The sequence below is a fragment of the Bidens hawaiensis genome, unplaced genomic scaffold (genome assembly GCF_021521415.1).
Source record: "Bidens hawaiensis isolate Kalapana, Puna unplaced genomic scaffold, B.hawaiensis_p1.1 tig00014295_1, whole genome shotgun sequence".
NCBI classification, from domain to species: domain Eukaryota; kingdom Viridiplantae; phylum Streptophyta; class Magnoliopsida; order Asterales; family Asteraceae; genus Bidens; species Bidens hawaiensis.
The window spans coordinates 542,927-565,089 of NW_027492230.1; the positions used below are offsets into that span (position 1 = coordinate 542,927).

A 22,163-nucleotide genomic window follows, 5' to 3' on the forward strand; every position below is an offset into this window, starting at 1 on the left:
GCCCGATGTTAATCAAACGAGCATGATGCCCGATTCTCAACCTGAGAAAGACGAGACGGTGTCGGAGACTCAAGTCGAGCCGAGCCAACATGGAAGAGGCAGATGCGAGAGAAAACACACAAAGAAACCCCTTGGCGAACCGAGATTAACAAGACCACTTACCGTGAACACCCGGACATGACAACATTAAGGTTTATGGTAGAAGTTTATTGGAGCTATGCTTGTTGCTTCCAGAAAAATTAACTAGCAATCTTCTATGTTTTTCTTAATGAACATAAGATTCTTAAAAGATAATATCATTTGATCCAAAACAGATAATTCACCATGTGCCAACATCATAACCAGGTTAAATAAACAAGAATGTCTCTCCAAATAAATAAAAGAGAACTTACAATATTTAGTAACCAAAACACTAGATTGAATGGACAACAAAATTTAGAACAATTGAATTATTAGAAAAACCTAATTACTTTTAAAAAATCCTTATCACTGAGAAATTTTCCAAACCCTAGCAACCTCCCTTAGTTTCAACTAAAAAACCATAGGCTTGTAAATTGGGGGCCCTAAAATGGTGGAGGCGTAAAGTCCTTGCTTCACCTAGCACAATTGTAGAGCCAACTTTGCTTGAACGCACAACCATTGAAAAAACAATCATTATCTAATTCTTTGACACCTGTATACCAAGTGCCTTTAGTAAATGCGTAAATTTTGATATGTTGTTCATATTGTAAGAAACCTCAACCCAATGTCTTGAACCGGAACCAATTAAAACCCGGTTTGACAAAAACCGAACCCAATTGAAATCGGTTAAAATGAATTCTTGACTTTCTTCAAACCGGTCACAACCTGAACCCGAGTATTGACTTTTGTTGATTCAAACCCGAACCAAACCGTAAGAGGAAATGATACCTCTTTGGCACACATCAAGTCAAAGGTAAGAAGTGGCGGGCAAATCGTGCCGAGCACATACTCACTATTAACTTAACTTCCTCAGAAAGCTTGTTTTTAAACACCTACTTCCATTAAATTAAAACCCCCATTCTTCTTCTGCAACCATCTTCATCCCACCATTATTATTATTATCTTAATGGCGAGTAAGCTCACTGTCGACCAACTCCGAGACGAACTCTCCAAACGAGGCCTCACCACCAACGGTTTCAAAACCACACTGGTACCATTAACTAACTAACTAACTTTGTCCGCTTTTTATTTCATTATCAAATGTTATACCCTAGACTCACATTTTTCGTAGGTCAAAAGGCTCGACTCTGCGATTCGAAACGAGTCCGTTCCTGTTACGGATTCAAGTTCTAGGTTAGAAAAGCGAGCGAGGGAAACCGATGGGGATGATTTAAAATGTGAGAATAATCAGAAAATTAGGGCTGTTGAGGATTTAAGGAGGTTGAGTGTTAAGCAGTTGCGTGAAGAAGCCTCCGCTCTCGGTGTTTCGACTTTGGGAACGAAGAAAGAACTTATAGAGAGTCTATGTGAAGTTTCGGAAACGAATACTCATACCATTGTTGAAGGTAACTGCATTTTTTGCTTTAGTGAGATTGTTTTTGAACAAATAAATAAATTTATGATGGAATTAAGTGTTTGAATTGTTGAGAGTTACTTGTTTATTAACAATTTCTTTGGTGAAAGCGGGCACATACTCTTAAGTAGCATGCCTTACTCTTAAGGTACATTTGAGTGTTAGTTCATGTTACGTAGTTCTTTAGATTTCACTAACATCCGGCTTGTCATACCAACCAATACTGTTTCCTTTGCCTACTAGGAGCCATAGTTGTCCAAGGCACAAGGTGCTTAAAATGGCCCGTAATATGCAAGGCGCATATCATAAACATACCATTTGTGGGAATTTAGACATGTTTTAGGCTTGTTTAGGCTGGTTCCAGGCCGTTTTTTAGTTTTTACAGACCAGTTAGCCTGGAAACTGTAGAATTTTGTCTGCTTGTGCATAGACATTTGCCTCGCGCGACGCACACATGTCAGCTTTTGGGACCAAAACGCCTCGGAGCGCTCACACTATTTTAAACCAAGGGTGGTATTTGAGGCGGGCATAAAAGAAAAAGGGATTTATCGTGTTACTAAATCATAAACTAATAGATTTTGTATACAATGTTTTGGAAACCTGATACGACTCCACCGTATCAGCGGGTTGACCCAGCGGTTTAATTACCTTGACCTAGTCTTTCAGGAGCAAAGGTTTATGACTGAATTAGTGGGGGGTTGACTGCTGACTGTTAGGGGCTGACTGTTAGGAGGCATTAGTTGCCAAAATTATGAAGTATTCCATTTCATGTTCTAATTTCTTTGTCTTGTTTATTTTGATTATCAAGTGATTCTTGTATCAGAGATTAGCCATTTAGCCCCTCTCGAACCAGGCCAACTATCTTAGTTTTTCAATTAAATCAATCTTTTGTTTTCTAGTATCTACTAGAACCTTTTTTTTATCTTACTATTATGGTGCCTTCAGAGATTGAAGAGGAAAAAGATACAAATGAGAACAAGGAAAAACTAGTTACAGCTACAAAGAAAGGTTCAGCTGTATTGGATCAATGGATACCAGATCATGTAAAATCTCAATACCATGTACTGCAACAGGTAATGTTTACCTTTGTACAAAAATTAAAGTTTATGACCCTATTAAATTCTATTTTTATAAACTTTAAATGCAGGGTGCTGATATTTATGATGCCACATTAAATCAAACAAATGTTGGAGCTAACAATAACAAGTTTTATATCATACAAGCACTAGGTTACTAATTACGTCCCAATTCTTTAATTATAATAAAACATTCAAACATATAACCTAACTATGCTGTTAACTATATATTTAATTGAATGACTTGCAGAATCAGACGATGGTTCTTCTTATATGGTTTACAATAGATGGGGAAGGGTTGGTGTGAAGGGCCAAGATAAGTTGCATGGGCCCTACACGTGTGTACAGTCAGCATTAGATGAGTTTGAACAAAAGTTCTATGCGAAAACTAAGAACTGTTGGTCGGACCGTAAAGCTTTTGTTTCTCACCCCAAGTGTTACACTTGGTTGGAAATGGATTATAATGAAGCAGGGAAAGAAACCATTGTGAGTTGACTTAAATATATAGTTTGATTGCAATTTTTGTAGTTAATTTTTTAGAGGTTTCATGATTTTGTGCAGGCTCAAGAAAAGGTTAGCAGTAAATTGGAAATTCAGCCTCGGGAAACCAAACTTGAAGCGCGTGTTGCCAAGTTTATTTCACTTATTTGTAATGTTAGTATGATGAAGCAGCAAATGATGGAAATAGGTATTGTGTTTGCTGACGTGGTAATTTGTATTATGCGTTTATATATGTGACTGGAATTGTGTTACAGGTTACAATGCTGAGAAGTTGCCACTTGGCAAGCTAAGCAAAGCTACAATTTTGAAGGTTAGTTATTTCAGTTGTTTTAGGGTTAATTTCATCTTTTAGCTCACTTCACTTATTACTTCAGAATTTTGTATTGCCATTATTGTAAAACTAGGGTTATGAGGTTTTGAAGAGAGTTGCTGATGTCATTGGTCAACATGATAGAAAAATGCTTGAGCAATTAAGTGGGTATGTACCAGAGTTTTAATTTTCTTATTATAAGGTTTTATATTTTTAAGGTTTCATAACATGCCTTTTCTTAATTGCAGAGAATTTTACACAGTTATTCCCCATGATTTTGGTTTTAAAAAGATGCGTGAGTTCATTATTGATACCCCTCAAAAGTTAAAACGCAAGCTGGAAATGGTATCCCTCTCTCTCTCTCTATATATATATGTGTGTGTGTGTGTGTATGTGTGACGATTGCTATATGTTGGTTTTTTTGAAAGGTTGAAGCCCTTGGTGAAATTGAGGTTGCAACAAAGTTGCTTGAGGACAATACTGGGGACCAGGTAATATTTTTAATTTTTAATTTTCACATGTAAACTAATTCAATTTGAAATATTTATCTTTCATTGCAACAGGAAGACCCATTGTATTCATGTTATGAAAGACTTTCTTGTGAATTAACACCCGTAGAAACTGATTCCAAAGAATTTCACATGGTCAGTTTGCTTCTTCTACCCTCATAATAAGCGGCGAACTATCTTTAATTTTTTAGCACTTATATATACTCTTTCTTTAATCATCATTAGATTACGAAGTACATGAAGAACACTCACGCAAAGACACATACAAACTACAGTGTTGAAATTGTTCAGATTTTTAAAACCTCAAGGCACGGAGAAACTGACCGTTTCAGCAAGGTTTTGAAAATATCTTCATATAGTTAAATCATAGATTTTGATTATCTTGGTTCTAACAGTATATACTGCATATCAAACAGTTCTCTGATACCAAAAATAGGATGCTATTGTGGCATGGTTCTCGGCTTTCGAATTGGACGGGAATCTTGTCTCAAGGTCATTATTATCTATTTTTTAGTATTATATATTGTTCAAAAACGACTAAATTTTGTTCAAAAACAAAATACTAGGTTTGCGAATTGCGCCACCAGAAGCACCAGTAACAGGTTACATGTTTGGAAAAGGTGTTTATTTTGCTGACATGTTCTCAAAAAGTGCAAACTATTGTTGTGCATCGCCACAGTCTTCTTCTGGTGTGCTGCTTTTGTGTGAGGTTATTTATCTTCTTTAAATAATACGCTTTCGTTTAATTAATGTTTCTTTTGTTGATCAATTATATGGATTTTGTTGTAAATTAGGTTGCGCTTGGTGACATGGCTGAGCTACTAGAAGCTAATTACGACGCTGACAAATTGCCGAAAGGGAAACTAAGGTTTTACTACTGTGCCAATTTTGACTTTTGTTGACTAACTATAGTTAAGGATTTATTAAGGTTAAACAGTATTTTATGAAAATGGTTTGTAGCACGAAAGGAGTTGGGGCGACTGCACCTGATATGTCTGAGATTGAGACTCTTGAAGGCGGTGTTGTGGTTCCACTAGGACGGCCCAAAAAGCAGCTGAGCACAAAGGTGTGTTTAATTAACTCGTTTTATACCTATATTGTTTGGTTATTTAATAAATAGAGTGATTAAAAGGGATGTATCAAGAGTTCTATTGTTTCTTGCAGGCTAGTTTACTATACAATGAGTATATTGCTTACAATGTGGACCAGATCAGGATGCGTTATGTTGTTCATGTTAATTTTAATTTCAAGAAATAATCATTGGCAGTTTCAGTTTTTCTTTTTGCTGTTATGATTTCCGAGGGGTTAGTTTTACAACGAGAGTCCCATGTTTTGAGATTATGGCTAAATCGTTGTGGGATATGTGGTTAGTTTTGGTGTAACATATGTATGTTGGGTATGCACACAATGTAGATTTCAATGTTCTGTTAAAACTAAAGTCTAAAAACATTCTCGTGTTAAAGAAGTAAATCGAGCTTTGTGACTGTAGCTGTTTAGTTTTCACTTAAAAAACATGGGTTATGACGAAGTGCCAACGAGTTCGTGTACAATATGTTTATGTGCATAGTGAGATATATTTTCAATTGGTTTCTTTTATAGTTTTGTATGTCATTGCTTTAATCTTAACGTAATGAATTCTATGTTGAAAGTATCGAAAACCTAAAATATATTTCTCTATATCTTTTAATCTTTTCTACTATAACGATAATGATTTTTTCTTTCAATAGACGTGAACACAAAAGCTCAAACACACGACCAAACGCATGCAAACTATTAATATGAGACAAACTGATTGAAAATCTAATTCACTACAAGCATTGAAGCAAACACACATATTCCACACGATTGTTTACTTACAAATTATGGGAAAGTACAAAATTTATTTCTAGCAACTATGGGTGTAAACGAGATGAGCCTGAGGTCGACTAGGCTCGAGCTCGACTCGTTTAACTTGTACAGAGTTTGAGCTCATTTCGATGTATATTTCCAAAGCTTAAGCTCGGCTCGTGAGTACTTTTTCAAACTCGAGTTTGACTCGTTAACTATTTATTAATTAGTATTTTTAATTACGTTTATTAATATATTTTTTCATTTATAATTTTATATATACATAATAATATAATATACATTATGTAGTTATTTATATATATATATATACAATTTCAGGGGTTGGTGGGCATTCCCACTTGTTTTCTCATAAAATTGTATATTAATAATTTAGGTTCGTGAGCGGGCTCGAGCTCGATAAAGGAGCTCACTTTTAGGCTCAAAGCTCGGGACTGGGCATGTTTAAACTCGTCTCAATACGATCTCAATCAGCTTGCAAACGACTCGGCTTGTTTGAACCCATAATTACCAACCAAGCAACCAAACTGGCAAAGTGAATGAAAATACAAGGACTAATTCAGCAAATAGTTTTATAACCATAAATAAAATATAAAATCACAATACACGAATGAATCACTCTTTCGCATCATAACCTGAACGAACCAGTGTTACCTTACCTTGCCGCCGCCGCCTCATAAATCGCCGTCGTAAACCGTAACAAGATGGCGGAGACGAAACGGAAGAGGAACGTAGCTCCGGCGACTAACAGGAATAATAATAATAAGAAGAAAGGAGGCAAACAAAGCAACTGGAAGAAAGGACCTCATTTACCTAACGCCTTACAAAAACAACTCGATTCACTAAATAGAAACGAAGAAGAAGATATTATTCAATCCGATGAGGATTTGTACGAGTACGGAGAGAAGCTTCCGGAAGAAGAGTCACAGAAGAATCGAGCATACGATCCTGTTGAAAACTTTGAGTATGAGCTACCTGAGGATTTTGAGGTAATCATATTATTATTATTATTATTATTACACTTTTATTGATTTTCTGCTTATTATTGCTGGTTATTTGTTTATATGCTTCAAATTGATGATAATAGTTATGAATTAGTTGTTTAAATGCTTCAAATTGAGAATATTTATGAATTATTTGTTTAATTTGCTTCAAATTGATAATAGTGAGTTATTTGGAGAAGTAAGTTGCAGATTACATGGAATTTGTGAGAATTCCTTTGGATTGAATCTCATATTTAATTTTGCATTTGTTAATACAAATAATATAGTATTTCAGTTTTAGTATTTTATCAATGATGTTTTCTTTTTAATATAAGTTAGGGGCTGTTTGGCAATCTAAGAAACCTGATCGATTAAGAGGTAGCCTCTGAATCATTCAGCATATTTCTAAAACTTATTACCATTAAGAGGCTGCATGAATCATTTTTAGAGGTGTCTTTTTAATGAACCGAACACATTGTACCTCTGAACCATTAACAAGTAGCATCTTATTGGACTCATTAAGAGGCTACCAAACAGCTCTTTAGCTTTATTTTTATTATCATCATGTTCTGTCTTTTAGGTTTAAATACACAAAAGCTTGTAACCTTTGATTTCCTTATCATTTTGATTGAATTGAGATTTGTGATTGTTAGGCATAATGTTCTGTACTTTCTTGATTTAGTGTTAAGCAATGCTGCTCTTAAGAATGCAAAAAGTTTTTACATTTAGCAACTAGGAAGAAGCTTTGTGCTGACTTGTTAGTTTGACCAACATATGTTTTTATGTTTGCATGTTTCTTTTTATTAACAGGATGAAGATGTAGCATCTGATGATGAAGATGGAGATGATGGAGTCAAGAAAGGAGACCACGATGGTGATGATGAAGATGATGATGATGATTATGATGATGAGAAACATGCAAGAATGTTGCAAGATATTACTGGATTACCTGGTGCTGCTTTTGAAGGTAGTTTAATTTTTCAAACATCGTCTCATATAGCCTCTAAATTTAAATTATAATCATATGTTATAACTTTATAGGCAAGAAGAAGAAAAATAATGTTATAGTATATGAATCGTACCCGGAAGCTGAAAGTAATCCAACCCATGATATCAATAATGATGGGCGTGTTACCATTGATGATTTTTTAAACCCCCTTCACGGGAAATCTGGATTTAGCAAACTTAGAAAAGATGTTGCAAGACTCGATAAAAAGTCGAAGTCAATATTACCCCCACTTCCAAAACCGCAACAAGAAAAAATTGATAGAAAAACTGCTTATATTCAAGCAAATAAGCGACTTACTGAGTATGAGCATTTAGTGAAGAAAAACCGAGAAGCACAAACTATTTACTTTAATGAAGATATAGATCTTGGCAATTCGACTGTCGGTGCAATAGTTTCTGAGTTTAAGCCCCGAACCGACTTTGAAATGAAAATGGATTTGTTGATAAATGCTAAAGAACTTTCGGATGCTCATCAGAGTGACGGTGCACGGCTTTTAGAACTTAATCAGGTATGTTTTTTTACCAACTCTTGATTTTATGTTCGTTTATTTAATAAATGAACAGATGTATGTGTTTACATTTTCCGTTTTCCTGAATGTTCAGTTCGTTTACACATCTCGTTCGTTAATTTGTGTTCGTGAATGTTTGTTCTTTCAAAATTTTTTGTTTGTGTGTTTACATTCATTTATGTTTGTTAGTTTATATGTAAAGTTCGTTAGCTTAGGGCTTAGGCTCATTAATGTATCTATTTATATATTTTCGCTCATTACAACTCAGTCTAGTTTTAGTAACTCTTTAGGCCCAACACACTGTTTTCACATTACTTTTATCTAACTATTTTTTGCTCAGTTATGTTCATTTGTTTATTTTCATGAACCGTTTATTTATATTCATAATGGAACATAAACAAACACGAACAATAAACCCTGTTTGTGTCAATTTGTTTGTTTGGTTGCAGTTAAAATGAACGAACACGAACATGCTTCGTTTTTTTTGTTTTCGTTTGGGTCGTTAACAAGCCCGCGTGACGCTGTACACAAAAATGTGCCTTTTATGACATTGTACACTTTGACCAGGTATCCGCAGAGGACGTGAAGGAACGACAAGACCGTCTTGCTAAAATGCGTAATCTTCTATTTCGTGACGAACTAAAGTTGAAAAGGATTAAAAATATAAAATCCAAAACTTATCGTCGGTTATTAAAGAAGGATCAATCAAAAGTGGGGTCCATTGATACTGAAATGGACCCTGAAGTTGCTAAAGAACTTGCAGAGAAGCAGGAGTTTAAAAGAGCCGAGGTAATAATAATAACAAAAAATCACCTCTTTTCTTAAAAAGATTAAAATAATTGCAACTTTAATTTATTACCTTTTTTTAATTACAGGAACGCATGACTTTGAAGCACAAGAACACATCTAAATGGGCTAAACGAATCAAGAAACGTGGTCTTGATGCTCAAGATGATGGAACACGTGCTGCTATATCAGAACAGCTTCAACAACATGCTCTTTTAACTAGAAAAAGAAACTCAATGCATGATGATGATGATAGTAGTGATGTCAGCATGGATGATGACGACGACGATGATGATGTCATCTCGGGAGATGATGATGATGATGAGGCATCAAAGTTAAAATTCTTAGAAAAAGGAAAAAAGAGAACACTTGAACTATTAGAAGAAGACGACGACGCGCCTAAATCCGGACTTCTTTCTTTACCTTTCATGGTAAACTTAGTTCATTTATATTTATTTTTTAAAATAAATAATATATATTTTAACTAATCTGTTTGCGTAGGCTCGTGGGCAGAAGAAGAAAAAAGATGCAGCTGATGAAGAAGCAAGACTTGCTTTACAAGAATTTGAATCTTCTTTAAAACAGTTGGAGGGTGATGATGATTTAAATAACAATACTGGTTTAGTTGGTGGTAGAAAGGTATTTGGTGCTCAAAAGAAACCGGTGTCACAATCCAAGATTAAGGTTAATAACAAGGATAGAGATAATTACTTTGACAATTCCGAGAGTGAAGATGACGCTGATGTCACAGAAGACGTTAAGGATAAACGTGACCGGATTATTACGCAGAAAGATGACACTATCGACACTGATATTCTTCGCGAGGAATCTGAAGTCGGACACGATCCATTGTTTGATGACATCAGCAAAGTTTCAGGACCAAAGATTGCACATGAAGTTTCACTTTTCTCAACCAATATCTCAAAGAAGGTACACACTTAGATACTTAAATCATGTGAAGTTTGTAATAAAAGATTTATCTTTTTGTTTTGAACAATGTTGTTATGTTATGTAGAAGAGGGGTATGAAGGATGATGATTCTAATCAGGTAAAAAGCTAGAAAAAAGCTAAAGCCAACAAGTCAAAGGATAAAGCCAACAAGTCAAAGGCTAAAGCCAAAAAGTCAAAGGTTGCAGAGTTGGCTTCTAGCAAGGAAACAGACATAGAGGTAGCATAATAACCCCGTTACATGTTTAATATGTTATTGTTTTTGAATTATTTTTTAACTTTTATTATAATATTCGGTTAATATGAAGCATGGAGATGAAGATAGGTATACAGATGGCGAGGCGCGAATGGTAGATGGAGTTATAACATCGGGCACGGATTATGAATTACCATCACAAGACGATCTCATAAAGCGTGCGTTTGCGGGTGATGACGTGGAGGGAGATTTTGAAATGGCAAAACAAGAAGTTATGAATGAGGAAAACCCGGAACCCGAAAAGCCTGTTTTACTTCCCGGGTGGGGCGAGTGGACCCACAAACAGGAAAGGAGAGGGTTACCGTCCTGGATGGTAGAAGAACATGAAAGAGCCAAAAAGAAGAGGGATGCAGATCTTAAAAAACGACCAGATGCACATCTTAAACATGTCATTATATCAGAAAAAGTCGATAAAAAGGTAAAGTAAATACGCTTATTAATTTTGTGACCTTATATACGAAATTAATGAATGTTGTATTTTTGTAGGCGGAAAAGTTGCAAATGAAGGTGTTACCTTATCCGTTTAAGAACAAGGAGCATTTTGAACAGAGTAATCGGATGCCTCTTGGGCCGGAGTTTAACCCTGCAACCGCACTCGGGGCACTTAATCGGCCTGAAGTATGTTATCTCTTTCGTTTTTTTATACTTATTTAATATGCATGTTTGGATGTTATTTTAATATCTGTTTGTTTTAAATTATTAAAAGGTGGTGAAGAAGCCTGGTGTGAGCATACAACCAATCAAGTTGAAGAAGGGAAAGAAGTAAACATAGGAGTGTTGACACGACATGTTGAAGAGGATGATGGTTATGGTCGTGTCGTGGGTTTTGACTTTCAGGTTGACCTAGTTTTGAGAAGTGAACGAGCACCATTGAAGATGTAATTCATTTTTTTAATATTTATATTCTGTTTAGCAGTTTCTGGGATTTTGATCTACCCAACAGAAAGAAAGAAAAGAGAAGTGATGATATATTAATGTTTATTATGTTTTTAATTACATTACGGATGAGTTTATTTTTATTTGGATAACCGTTTGTATTTTTTTGCCGAATGTTGTAGCGAAGTAATTTATTAAGCTACGTAGAACAATGGCTACTAATTAATGGTTGTTTGGTTTGTTGGGATACTTGTAAACGAATCGAACGAGACCTTGTTCGTGTTCGTCCGTTAAGCTAACTAGACACTAACGGACGGTTTATTAAAACTCTACCGAATGAAAATACTTGTTCATTTGTTAATTAATTGAGTTTGTTTGTGGCTGTTTGTTAGTTTAGTAAACGGACACTAGTTGAACACTAATGGACACAAACAGATGTAACCGAAACTGGACAAGCGAAAATAACAATTATATTTTAACTTGAGAATAATAATCATTAAGTCGACACAAAATACTTAAAAGTCTTAAAATACACCACATAATATCCAAAAAATAAAAACTTAAACATAGTAATCATAAACATAATCATATCAATATAATATCTTGAAATTTAACGTCCATAATGTTTAAAGAGAGTGAAGCGACATGCATACATGAAATGGGATTTAGGATTTTCAACTTAAAACTAGTTTATATATTAAAATCTTTGAGGGGTGTAAGGGTGTTTGGGATTTCCTTATTTCCACCGACTTAGACCATGTGTAGTCATAACTCTCCACATCCAGGTTTTATGCGTTACGTGACGCCCAGTCAGAGTTATGGTTTTTTACAAAAACATGTTGTAATCATAACTCTCCACCTCCAGGCATTATACGCCACGTGACGCCCAGTCACTTTTACACTTTTTGTTTTTTTTTGTTTTTAATTTTTAATAAGAATAACCAAATAACAATAATATTTTATTAAATAAATATTACATGAAAATAAAAAAAAACTATTCGTCGTTGTTGTCGTCGTCGTCGTTTTCGCCCTCGTCGTCCATGTCCTCGGCTTGTTGGTCGGGCCCGAAAAACTGTTTATATATAGATGGAGGATCCATATATAGTGAATTTTGTGTAAGGAATTATAGAGTTGAAAGAGAATTTTTATAAATTTGATGAGTTTTGATTGGGGATGAAATGATTTAATATATAGGAAATAATTTTTTTTTTATTTTTATTCTCCAACGGTAACAATGCAACAGTCATTTCCTTGATTTTCGTGCCATTTCTAGCGTTTTAGATAAAACGTGATAAAAAAATATATATACAAAACGCAGGGGGCGGTGTACCCCCCGCATTATCCTCCAAAACGCAGGTGGCAACGTTGCCACTACAGACGGTCTTATAAAATATAAACTTTTTGAAAATTTATTAATGTGTAAAAAGTGTTTGACAAACCATAAGGGCTTATGGTTTTTAACTTGTGGCCAATGCAAAATAAGAGGTTTTGAAAAATTAGGATTCTTTAACTTATTAATTTAAAGGGTATAATATTTCCATTCAACCCTTCACAACGACCATTTGTATCTCTTAACTTCTCTATCTACTACCTGCATCTCTGCATCTTTTTGATTATCTCTTTACTTCTCTGATCAACAACATCACACTGCATTTAAACTGTCGATGTATACACAAGATTCCTCATCTCCGTTCATCCCTAGCAAGTTTGTTTAATTTTTTGATTTCGTGAGATTAACTGACATGTGATTTCGTGATTTTGTGTAAGAAAAGTAATAAATAAAAATAGTAATAACACTTTATCTATTAAATGGACGAACATAAGCAAACAATTTATCAGACATCCGGATTAAACAGTCATAAGTCATAACTCATGAAAGAATAATATTATTTATTAACAGTTTAAAAGAATTACTATAAATACTTCCTAAAACACCGTCTCATCGTTATCCTCCTCCCAACTGAAACTTCATCTCTCCCACCGAGCTCACACCAATGGATTCAAACTCAAAACCTCATGAAGAACAAGAAGACACACCACAAAACCCTAATTATTATTACTCTCAACACCAATTCACCTCCATCACACTCTCTCTCCCAACTCTCATCCCAACCCATTTCACCTTCCCGCCAAAACCCACCCCCAATTCCCTCAAAATCCCAAATCAAATCACTTCCTTATCCCACCAAACCCTAACATTATCATTACCCTTAAACCCCACAAAACCCTTATCCAAATCATTCAATTCCACCGTATCTTCAAACCCACTTCAAAACCCACTTTCCTTAACCCCTCGCCGTCCTTCCGACCCGTTTTCCGGCGCCGGCTGCCGCCGTACCGCCGTCGTCTGGTTTCGTAACGACCTCCGGGTTCATGACAATGAGTGTTTAATATCAGCTAATAACGAGTCTATTTCGGTTTTACCCGTTTATTGTTTCGACCCGAGAGACTACCGGAAATCGACATCCGGGTTCGATAAAACCGGGCCCTACCGCGCCTCGTTTTTAATCGAGTCGGTTTCGGATTTGCGGAAGAGTTTACGGTCCCGAGGGTCGGATCTTATTGTTCGGGTCGGGCGGCCTGAAACGGTTGTAACGGAGTTGGTTAAGGCGGTTGGGGCGGACGCGGTGTACGCGCATAGCGAGGTGGCGTATGATGAGGTGAAGGGTGAGATTAATGTGGAGAAGGTTTTGAAGGATGAAGGGGTGGAGGTGAAGTACTATTGGGGAAGCACGTTGTACCACGTTGTTGATTTGCCATTTAAGTTGGAGGATATGCTGACGGATTATGGCGGGTTTAGGGACAAAGTGAAAGGGGTGAAGGTTAGGAAGACGATTGAGGTTGTTGATCGGTTGAGAGGGTTGCCGGCTGGCGGTGATGTGGAGCCGGGGGAGATTCCGTCTTTGAGTGATTTGGGGTTTAGCCCTACCGAGACAATGAATCAGGTACGGAGCTGGGAAATACACGATCGTAATGTAATAATCATGATACAATAACGGGGTGTGATCTGGTACAAATAAAATAACTTTTAACATGTGAATGTAAGAAATATCAGAGTAATTATGTTAACGCTAATTGTTATTAAGCTATAGTTTTGGACCGTTTGTATTTGATCATAACACATTATAATATAAGTTATATAACACTGATTATTTTGGTGATTTGAACATTTTGTATGAATTTAGATTTTGAAAGTTATATATATTATGTTATTATTGTTATTGTTTTAGGCAAAAGCAAGTGGTAATGCTACCCTTGTAGGAGGTGAGACTGAAGCATTGGAAAGACTTAAAAAGTTTGCTTCTGAATGCAAATCTGAGCATGCAAAAGATGATACTAGTTTATATGGTGCTAATTTTTCGTGCAAGATCTCACCATGGCTTGCAATGGGATGTCTTTCTCCGCGGTCCATGTTTGATGATTTGAAGAAATCTGCTTCTAGGTATATGTTGTTTATGGGGTGTGTAGGATTGTGTTTTGGAATTTGAATGATATTGTTCATCATAATATCCATCCAAACACTCCGAAAGTGTTTGCAAATGCAATCCCCAACGCCTGAGTTAACAGGATGTTGTATTTCATGGGCTTGTTACTGATGAAAAGTTTAAATGTAGAACGATTTCTGCTGCATCAAGCCGGAAAGATGGTGGTGATAGTGGGACGAATTGGTTGATGTATGAGCTCTTATGGAGGGATTTCTTCAGGCAAGTTAACACACTAAGTTGGTTTTTGATTATGAGCATTAATTCTTAAGCTTTTTATTTGATACTTTTACAAAAATTGCAGATTCATCACCAAGAAATACAGTTCTGCTAAACAAAATAACCCTGCTCCAGTCACAGCTTGTACAGGTGCAGTCTGATGAGGGGTTGATGTTTGAAGCAAAGGTTTTAAGTTTTGTTTTGTTTTTTTAGAATGTATAAATGCAGTTCATCCCTCTTTTTATTTGAGATGTTCTATGATATTTGTTTTATGGAAATAACATATTATGTGTAGTGCTTCATGTAAACAATTCTCTGGATAAAATCTGACCTCCAAACTACTCAATGAGCAATTCAATTTATGCCTTGTTTAGGCTTGGTAGTTGGCATGTTATTGATGTGTTTCCATGATCAAAACATTTAAATATAGATTTTAAATTATAATGAATTATATCAACCATCCACTTATGGGGCATAAATAACATCTTAAAACAATGTGAAGTATACACATAAACCAATTTTGAAGGATATCTTACACTATACTTTCTAGCATCCCCTAATGTTACAAATAGCTGGTGCAACAAAACACACCAGCAAGAATACTAATAATAATAATAATCAAATTTATGCCTAACCTCGTCTTCAAATAATACCAGAAACTTTTAAAGAAGATAAAACCACAAACATCAACCAAAGCATCATGAAATATGCACAAGTAACCCACGCCCAAACCCTGGGTCCACCCAGCTCACCACCAAACACAGCCCTTCTAAGCACTAAAACCGAAATACACCCAACAGAAGTTGCGAAGAAAACCAGCAATGAAAAACTTAATCCCTCTGCATTCTCAATTCTTAATGGTTCTCCGTATGCGATTAGGTTATAAGCTGTGTCAATCAGCCACGGAACTCCAATTCCCACATAAATGTTCACTGAGTTACTACACAAAGTAAAAAATATTAGTGAGTTGACTGTTGACTGTTAGTTTAACCAACACAAGTGGTATGTATTAGTTTGTTTATATATTGATGTATAGTGATTACTTGTAAACATAACAAAACATCCCCTAAACGTAGAGCTGCAAACAAGCAGGACCTTCAGCAAACCATTCAGCGGGAAGTTTGTTTAAGCTCGTTCGTTAAATACATAAACAAACATGAACAATGATTTACGTTAGATCAATTAAAAGGACGGACATGGACGAAGGCCAGTTCGTTCAGTTGTGTTTGTGAATGTTTGGTAATGTGTTTGTTTATGTTCATTCATTCACGCTCATTTATGTTCATAAAGGTTCGTTCGTTTGTTTAAACTAATAAAATGTTAGGATAATAAACTAAAATGTATAAAGTATAAAATATAAAAAACCTTTAGTGACCGAACATAAAGTATAAAATATATATTTTAATTTTTATTAGTTTATCACCTTCATTTTTATTATTTTATACTATGTTTATGATTATTATGTCAAAAGTATTTTTCAGATAATCTCTACTATATATAATGCATGAGTGAAGGACCTCTTAAATTTTAAGAGGTACAGTCACTAATGCATAATAAACAATCACTAATGCATACAAATTTGAAATTTTAGGGGTAATATAGTATTTTAGACATCATATACGGTTACTAATAATTTAGTTTTGAAAGTATTTACAATTATGATCCTTTAACTTCAACAAAACTTTGTCAATTTATCAAGTAGTTACAAATAAACCCCTTAACTTTACCCATTTATTTGACATATTCATTTAAAATTTTTATTTCTTCTATATCTTTTAATATATTATGTGTTAAAAAAACCGACTTTACCATTGCAACGTGCTTAATTTTGTCGACGTTTCAATGTAAATTTTATTTTATTTTGAGGTGTTTATGATAATGTACAAGTCAATTAAGCATAAGAGTACAACTCAAATATACACTTATAAACCTCAAATATAATTACAAATTTAACCCCTCAATTATATTCAACTTTTGTAAGTTTAATTGATAATTATCCTTCCACTCCCTTAAGTTTACCCATATAATCATCAATATTTTCTTTGTTTTTCTTTTGTATCTTTGTATATATAAATTTTAATAAATTTCAACCTTACAATGATGGTTATGAAACCACACACACAATGTTGATTCGTCACTGGTTGATGTTTCATACACACACACAATAATGGTTATGAAACCATTTTTTCGAGTTTTATTGTCCACTATTTTTTAAGAGAGGTACACATATGTATTATTGTATTTTATGCTATTTCATTTAAAAGGTTTTTGAGAATTCAACTTATTTTTATATTTATTTACAGATGTCAGCAAAATGACTAAGCCTCACTCAATTAGTCTAGGGAAAAAAAATGTACATTTGATTATATGTTCAAAAATGAAGATGATTTTTAATCATTTGTTAATATTGGTTTGATATTTGTTATCTTTATGATCTGATTATTGCATGTCTTGTAACTACTAAAAATCGGTTAAACATATTGTCGTCGCCGCAGCATCGCGCGGGTTTAGTACTAGTTATGTTTAATACTTGAGCTTAAGAATGTCAATTTTTATTTTTCAAATTAATGTGTTTGTTTATGAATAAACGAACCAACACGAACAAAATCATTTCCTTAATAAACGAACACGCACAAGAACTTCCGTTCGATCATGTGTTCGTGAACTGTCCATTTTCAACCATCCATTTGTCTGATAAATGCTTAACGAGCGTACATGAACAAGGTTTCAGTTCGGTTCGCTTACAACCCTGCCTAAATGTTCAATGATAATTTTTTATGTTTAAGATAACAAAGAACATAAGAACAGTTAGTAACCTGCAGGTGATGTTTGCAATGGCGGAATCAGCAGTTGTCTGTCTTTCAGCAGCAATCTTACTCGCCACTAAATCTGGCCATGAGGTTCCACTCGCCAATGCATTAAATGCAATAACATAAGCATTAATTCCTACAAAATGACAAATTTGCCTTCAAAATAATCCTTGAAACAAAAATTAAAGATTATATTAACCACTTACTAATACAGACCTGTAACACAACTGATTAAATCAGAAAGCTTTGTAACAATATAAGCTATTCCGCTTATAAAAATCAAGGAACAAATAAACGCAATCCACCCGTGAGCAATTTGATATGGTGGCACAAATGCAAATAACAATCTCCATGGAGATACAAGAACGTGCCATAAAATGCGTCCCACCATAAGCACACTGTTATCTGATTTTCTTAATTTCGTGTTTTCCATCTGTTAAATAAAAAATAAAGCATTCAGTGTTATGTTTTATAATCATTTTATATAAACAATATGGGACTTTATTTAGTGCTGTTAAATGCTTCATATAGGCTTGTAAACGAACCGAACGAACACGGACATTGTTCGTGTTCGTTTGTTTAACTTTAACCGTACAAACACAAACAGGTTTTCTTGTTCATGTTCGTTCATTAAAAATATGAACATGTTAGTATCCATTAGCTAATATTCTAAACAGACGTAAGTGAACAAACATAAACAAAGAAAACGAACATGTAACAAATAAATTTAAATGAATACGTAAGCGAACATAAACAAACATAAATGAACAAGAATAAATACATGTTAATAAACGGACATAAATATACAAATTCAGACGAAAGCTCAGAACGTAAATGAACGAATGGGACGTATGTTCATGTTCGTTCGTTTATTATATAAACAAACATAAATGAACTTCTCGCCGAATGGTTCACTGAACGTTCTGTTTGTTTATAGGCCTATTCATATATGCCGTACCTTGAGAGCATTAACAAATTGCTGCTTCCAAATATACACAACACTAGATTCTTCATAAATGTCTGGTTCATCAATATGCTTATCGGATGACTCTGGATCATGTAAAGGCAGATGATGATAAGTAGAATCTGCATATTACATATTTTAGTATACAACTTTCAGTCTGTGATGATTATAGAAAACAGAAATAAGAAGTTAATTTCAAGAAATACCAAATGATACCTGACTCGTGTTCTTCATGTATAGAAAATATATCAGCAATTTCTTTATCTCCAACACTAGCAATTTCATGTGGAGATGCCTCTGCTGGGACCCAATCTTCTGGTCTTTCCCCTCGCTCCCTGAAAAATATACAAATTAACAGTAATATAATATAAATGTCAGTGGCTTTTCGACTTTTGTGCCTTGGAAACTTATTAACAAATGGTATCATACAGAGGAATAGATATATAGGGCCAGCGTTTGTCTTGTGCATAAGCATGTATAAGCAACAGCGCGTATTGAAGCACTGTAATGAAGGCCTCCCAAAAAGTGATAATATTTGGAGTCCATACCTGCAAATAGGGATGTTTTTTTGCAAATTTTAGACCTATAAATTTAACCTGAAACGAGATACTTATGTGAATATATAAGATTTATTTACCTTCAAGATTATGTACAGCCAAATATATGCCCAAAATGACCAAAACAGTTCTACTATCCAAACTCCCAAATCTGAAATCTTTTTCAGTTCTCCGGCTTTTGGAACCACCACACAAACAGCATGGATTGGAAACAGGTCGAATGCAGCAGATCCAACAAGTGTTCCAGGACCTAAACCTGTTAATTTAAGCAGATTTCACAGATTGAAGTCAATCTCATTCAAAATATTACCACACAGTCAATATGCAAATGAATCTGACACATTACAGAACAAACAATGTTACAGAGGCTACTTCCTAAACCTAATAGTTTAAGGAGATTACACCAACTGATTTCAATTTCATTCAATAAAGTATCATACACAATTCCAATGTTCAAATGAATCTGTGACATCATAGCACCAACAATTTCACAAACTAAAATCAATTTCATTCAATATATTATCATACAGTTTCAATGTGCAAATGAGTCTATGACATCATAGAACCAACACATGCTCCAGGCCCTAATTCCTAAACCTATTAATTTCAGCAAATTTCACAAATGAAAATCAATATCATTCAATAAAGTATCATACAATTTCAATGTTCAAATTATTTTATGACATTATAGAACCAACAACATAGTGTATCATACCATAACACAATTTCATTCAGTAAGGTATCAGAAATTTTCATTCACTAAATGTTCAGAGGCCTACACCTATTAATTTAAGCAGATTTCACAAACTGAATTCACTTCCACTCAACAAACTATCATACAACTTCAATCTGCAAACAAATCGGTGACATTACAGATCCAACACATGTTCCAGTGCCTAATTCCTAAACCTAATAATTTAAGCATATTTCACAAACTGAAATCAATTTAATCCAATAAACTATCATACAATTTCAATCTGCAAACGAATCCATGACATCACAGAGCCAACACATAATGCAAAACCTATTTCCTAAACCTAACAATTTAAACAAACTTCACATGCTAAAATCAATTCCACTCAACAATTTGAAGTATCATTACAATTTCATTCAAGAAATCTTCCAGAACCTAAACCTATCAGCTTAAAGCAAACTTTACAAACTGAAATCAATTTCATTCAGTAAACTATCATACAACTTCAATCCACAAACGAATCTGTGACATTAAAAAACCAACAATGTACCAGTGCCTAATTCCTAAACCTAACAATTTAATCATATTCCACAAACTGAAATCAACTTAATAAACTAAACTATCATACAACTTCAATCCGCAAACGGATCTGTGGCATTACATAACCAACACATATTGCAAAACCTAATTCCTAAACCTAACAATTCAACCAAACTTCACAAACTATTTTCTAAACTATCCTAATTCTGTAATATTACGGTGAAATTCACTTCCACTCAACAAACTATCCTACAACTTCAATCCGCAACCGAATCCGTAACATTACAAAACCAACACATGTTCCGGTGCCTAATGATTAAGCATATAACTCAATAAACTATCCTACAACTTCAATCCACAACCTAAAAACAAGTTCAAACACTAACCTCCAGCATACAACTGTCCGACATTCCGAATCGCATCAATCGTCGCCAACGAGATCTGCGGAAAGCTCGTTCCAAAGGCTAACAATGAAATATCCGCAACCGTAAAGTTCCACACCTTCTCATGCTTCACAGTAACCCTACCACTAACCGGATCCACCTCCGTCACCGTCCGCGTGTGCTGCACCACGTGCTCCATCGATTTAAAAAACCTAGCGGTTATCGCCGATAATCCAATGAAACAATACGCAAGTGCTAACAGGTACAAAAACGTACGGAATCCTTCACTGAGTGCAGTTTCACCGTGTAACAGAAAATAGCTTTCACATAACACGACGTCGTTCGTACTGTTAGCCATTTCCGGTAGCCGGTGATCATAAAGTTAAACCCTAGGTTATGTTATGAGAGGCTATAAGCCTATAACTATGTCATTGTCATGATTTTGTTAATTGGAGTGATGATGAATCATGAACACGTTTTACACAACTGCTGCTAATGTAGACTGATAAGATGACAACTTGCAATTTGATATTATTTTAATCAGATCTTTTTTACTCAAAGTGGTATCAATAGAGCGATATCTCTGTTATAATAAAACAAAAGATTTTGGGACACGTGATAATCAGACTATGCTTTAATTTTTCATTTTATATTGTGTTGACACATGTTATGCCTATGCTTCAAGCATTTTGACGGTTAGTTTTTAGGAAGAGAAGTAGTGCAGCGGTTGGTTTCTTGTGACCAGATAAATCGAATCCACGATCGTATAGATAAACCGGTACCTCCCTTCAATTGATAATGATCGCTCACGCCACTCACCATTTATTAACTTTTCAGGTGGATTGTATCTACCCAAAATGCATGGTTGTCACGACAGACCTTCATAAGGTTGTTGATATCTATCTTATGTGCACCTTACAACTATCCAACTTCTGTTACTTCATACTTCAGTGCCTCACTCAAATGCCTCCAGCATTGGAGATGATAAGGTTTGATTTCTTCAATGCTTCTTATATTTTATTTTTAAAATGCCTACGGTTATCTTAAACCCGTGATGAACATCATTTGTTTGTTCTTTTAGAGTTTGTTTTATGTCACTTCTCTGAAAATTCAATTTTTGGTTCAGGGTATTAACAGTTATGGACAAACAGATCAAATTCCAGTTGGGAAAGATGGAAAAATATTGTTTGTGTTTCTTGAATCAGTAAGGTTAAGGTAGCATTAATTTGGTCTTTTCTTAATTCTCCAATAGTTTAATATTTTGTGGTCAACTGAAACATGTTTTGGATAGGATAATGATGGTTCTATGAAGCTTTGGGAGATTACTAGAGGTGTTGGGATTGAGAAATATGGACGGTACCAATTGTCATCAA

At 34.8% G+C, this 22,163-nt stretch overlaps 4 protein-coding genes across 4 annotated transcripts; 3 read left to right on the forward strand and 1 right to left on the reverse strand.

The window, feature by feature from the left end:
• The first annotated feature begins 1,087 nt into the window (after positions 1 to 1,087).
• LOC143546224 (poly [ADP-ribose] polymerase 2-like) lies at positions 1,088 to 5,314 on the forward strand. Its single transcript, XM_077037931.1, has 17 exons — positions 1,088 to 1,171; positions 1,253 to 1,526; positions 2,480 to 2,607; positions 2,682 to 2,763; positions 2,861 to 3,096; positions 3,172 to 3,298; positions 3,366 to 3,421; positions 3,516 to 3,589; positions 3,670 to 3,766; positions 3,850 to 3,912; positions 3,985 to 4,065; positions 4,156 to 4,266; positions 4,347 to 4,422; positions 4,497 to 4,639; positions 4,725 to 4,798; positions 4,891 to 4,996; positions 5,095 to 5,314. Exons 1-17 carry the CDS (start codon positions 1,088 to 1,090, stop codon positions 5,185 to 5,187), a joined length of 1,905 nt encoding a protein of 634 aa, XP_076894046.1. The 3' UTR covers positions 5,188 to 5,314.
• A 1,101-nt stretch (positions 5,315 to 6,415) lies between these two features.
• Positions 6,416 to 11,311, forward strand: LOC143546265 (U3 small nucleolar RNA-associated protein 14-like). Its single transcript, XM_077037966.1, has 10 exons — positions 6,416 to 6,764; positions 7,569 to 7,725; positions 7,800 to 8,275; positions 8,843 to 9,064; positions 9,151 to 9,492; positions 9,563 to 9,991; positions 10,143 to 10,229; positions 10,318 to 10,683; positions 10,752 to 10,883; positions 10,972 to 11,311. The coding sequence occupies exons 1-10, from the start codon at positions 6,480 to 6,482 to the stop codon at positions 11,029 to 11,031; spliced, it is 2,556 nt and encodes an 851-aa protein (XP_076894081.1). The 5' UTR covers positions 6,416 to 6,479; the 3' UTR covers positions 11,032 to 11,311.
• Positions 11,312 to 13,070: 1,759 nt separating this feature from the next.
• LOC143546246 (blue-light photoreceptor PHR2-like) lies at positions 13,071 to 15,200 on the forward strand. The gene is made up of 4 exons (XM_077037949.1): positions 13,071 to 14,086; positions 14,372 to 14,583; positions 14,756 to 14,845; positions 14,928 to 15,200. Exons 1-4 carry the CDS (start codon positions 13,136 to 13,138, stop codon positions 15,001 to 15,003), a joined length of 1,329 nt encoding a protein of 442 aa, XP_076894064.1. The 5' UTR covers positions 13,071 to 13,135; the 3' UTR covers positions 15,004 to 15,200.
• Positions 15,201 to 15,332: 132 nt separating this feature from the next.
• LOC143546248 (magnesium/proton exchanger-like) lies at positions 15,333 to 21,154 on the reverse strand. Its single transcript, XM_077037951.1, has 8 exons — positions 20,794 to 21,154; positions 19,254 to 19,429; positions 19,046 to 19,164; positions 18,833 to 18,951; positions 18,611 to 18,738; positions 17,869 to 18,085; positions 17,659 to 17,788; positions 15,333 to 15,782 (listed from the first exon to the last, which is right to left on the reverse strand). The coding sequence occupies exons 1-8, from the start codon at positions 21,146 to 21,148 to the stop codon at positions 15,485 to 15,487; spliced, it is 1,542 nt and encodes a 513-aa protein (XP_076894066.1). The 5' UTR covers positions 21,149 to 21,154; the 3' UTR covers positions 15,333 to 15,484.
• Between the last annotated feature and the right edge of the window lie 1,009 nt (positions 21,155 to 22,163).

Coding starts and splice junctions, on each gene's coding strand:
- LOC143546224 (XM_077037931.1), top strand. CDS start 1,088: ATGGCGAGTAAGCTCACTGTCGACCAACTCCGAGACGAACTCTCCAAA. Junction 3,097..3,171: donor AAGCAGGGAAAGAAACCATT/GTGAGTTGACTT, acceptor GATTTTGTGCAG/GCTCAAGAAAAGGTTAGCAG. Junction 3,913..3,984: donor AGGACAATACTGGGGACCAG/GTAATATTTTTA, acceptor TCATTGCAACAG/GAAGACCCATTGTATTCATG.
- LOC143546265 (XM_077037966.1), top strand. CDS start 6,480: ATGGCGGAGACGAAACGGAAGAGGAACGTAGCTCCGGCGACTAACAGG. Junction 7,726..7,799: donor ACCTGGTGCTGCTTTTGAAG/GTAGTTTAATTT, acceptor ATAACTTTATAG/GCAAGAAGAAGAAAAATAAT. Junction 9,065..9,150: donor AGGAGTTTAAAAGAGCCGAG/GTAATAATAATA, acceptor TTTTAATTACAG/GAACGCATGACTTTGAAGCA.
- LOC143546246 (XM_077037949.1), top strand. CDS start 13,136: ATGGATTCAAACTCAAAACCTCATGAAGAACAAGAAGACACACCACAA. Junction 14,087..14,371: donor CTACCGAGACAATGAATCAG/GTACGGAGCTGG, acceptor TTATTGTTTTAG/GCAAAAGCAAGTGGTAATGC. Junction 14,846..14,927: donor TTATGGAGGGATTTCTTCAG/GCAAGTTAACAC, acceptor CAAAAATTGCAG/ATTCATCACCAAGAAATACA.
- LOC143546248 (XM_077037951.1), bottom strand. CDS start 21,148: ATGGCTAACAGTACGAACGACGTCGTGTTATGTGAAAGCTATTTTCTG. Junction 19,165..19,253: donor GGCTGTACATAATCTTGAAG/GTAAATAAATCT, acceptor CCCTATTTGCAG/GTATGGACTCCAAATATTAT. Junction 18,086..18,610: donor AATTTGTTAATGCTCTCAAG/GTACGGCATATA, acceptor TTTATTTAACAG/ATGGAAAACACGAAATTAAG.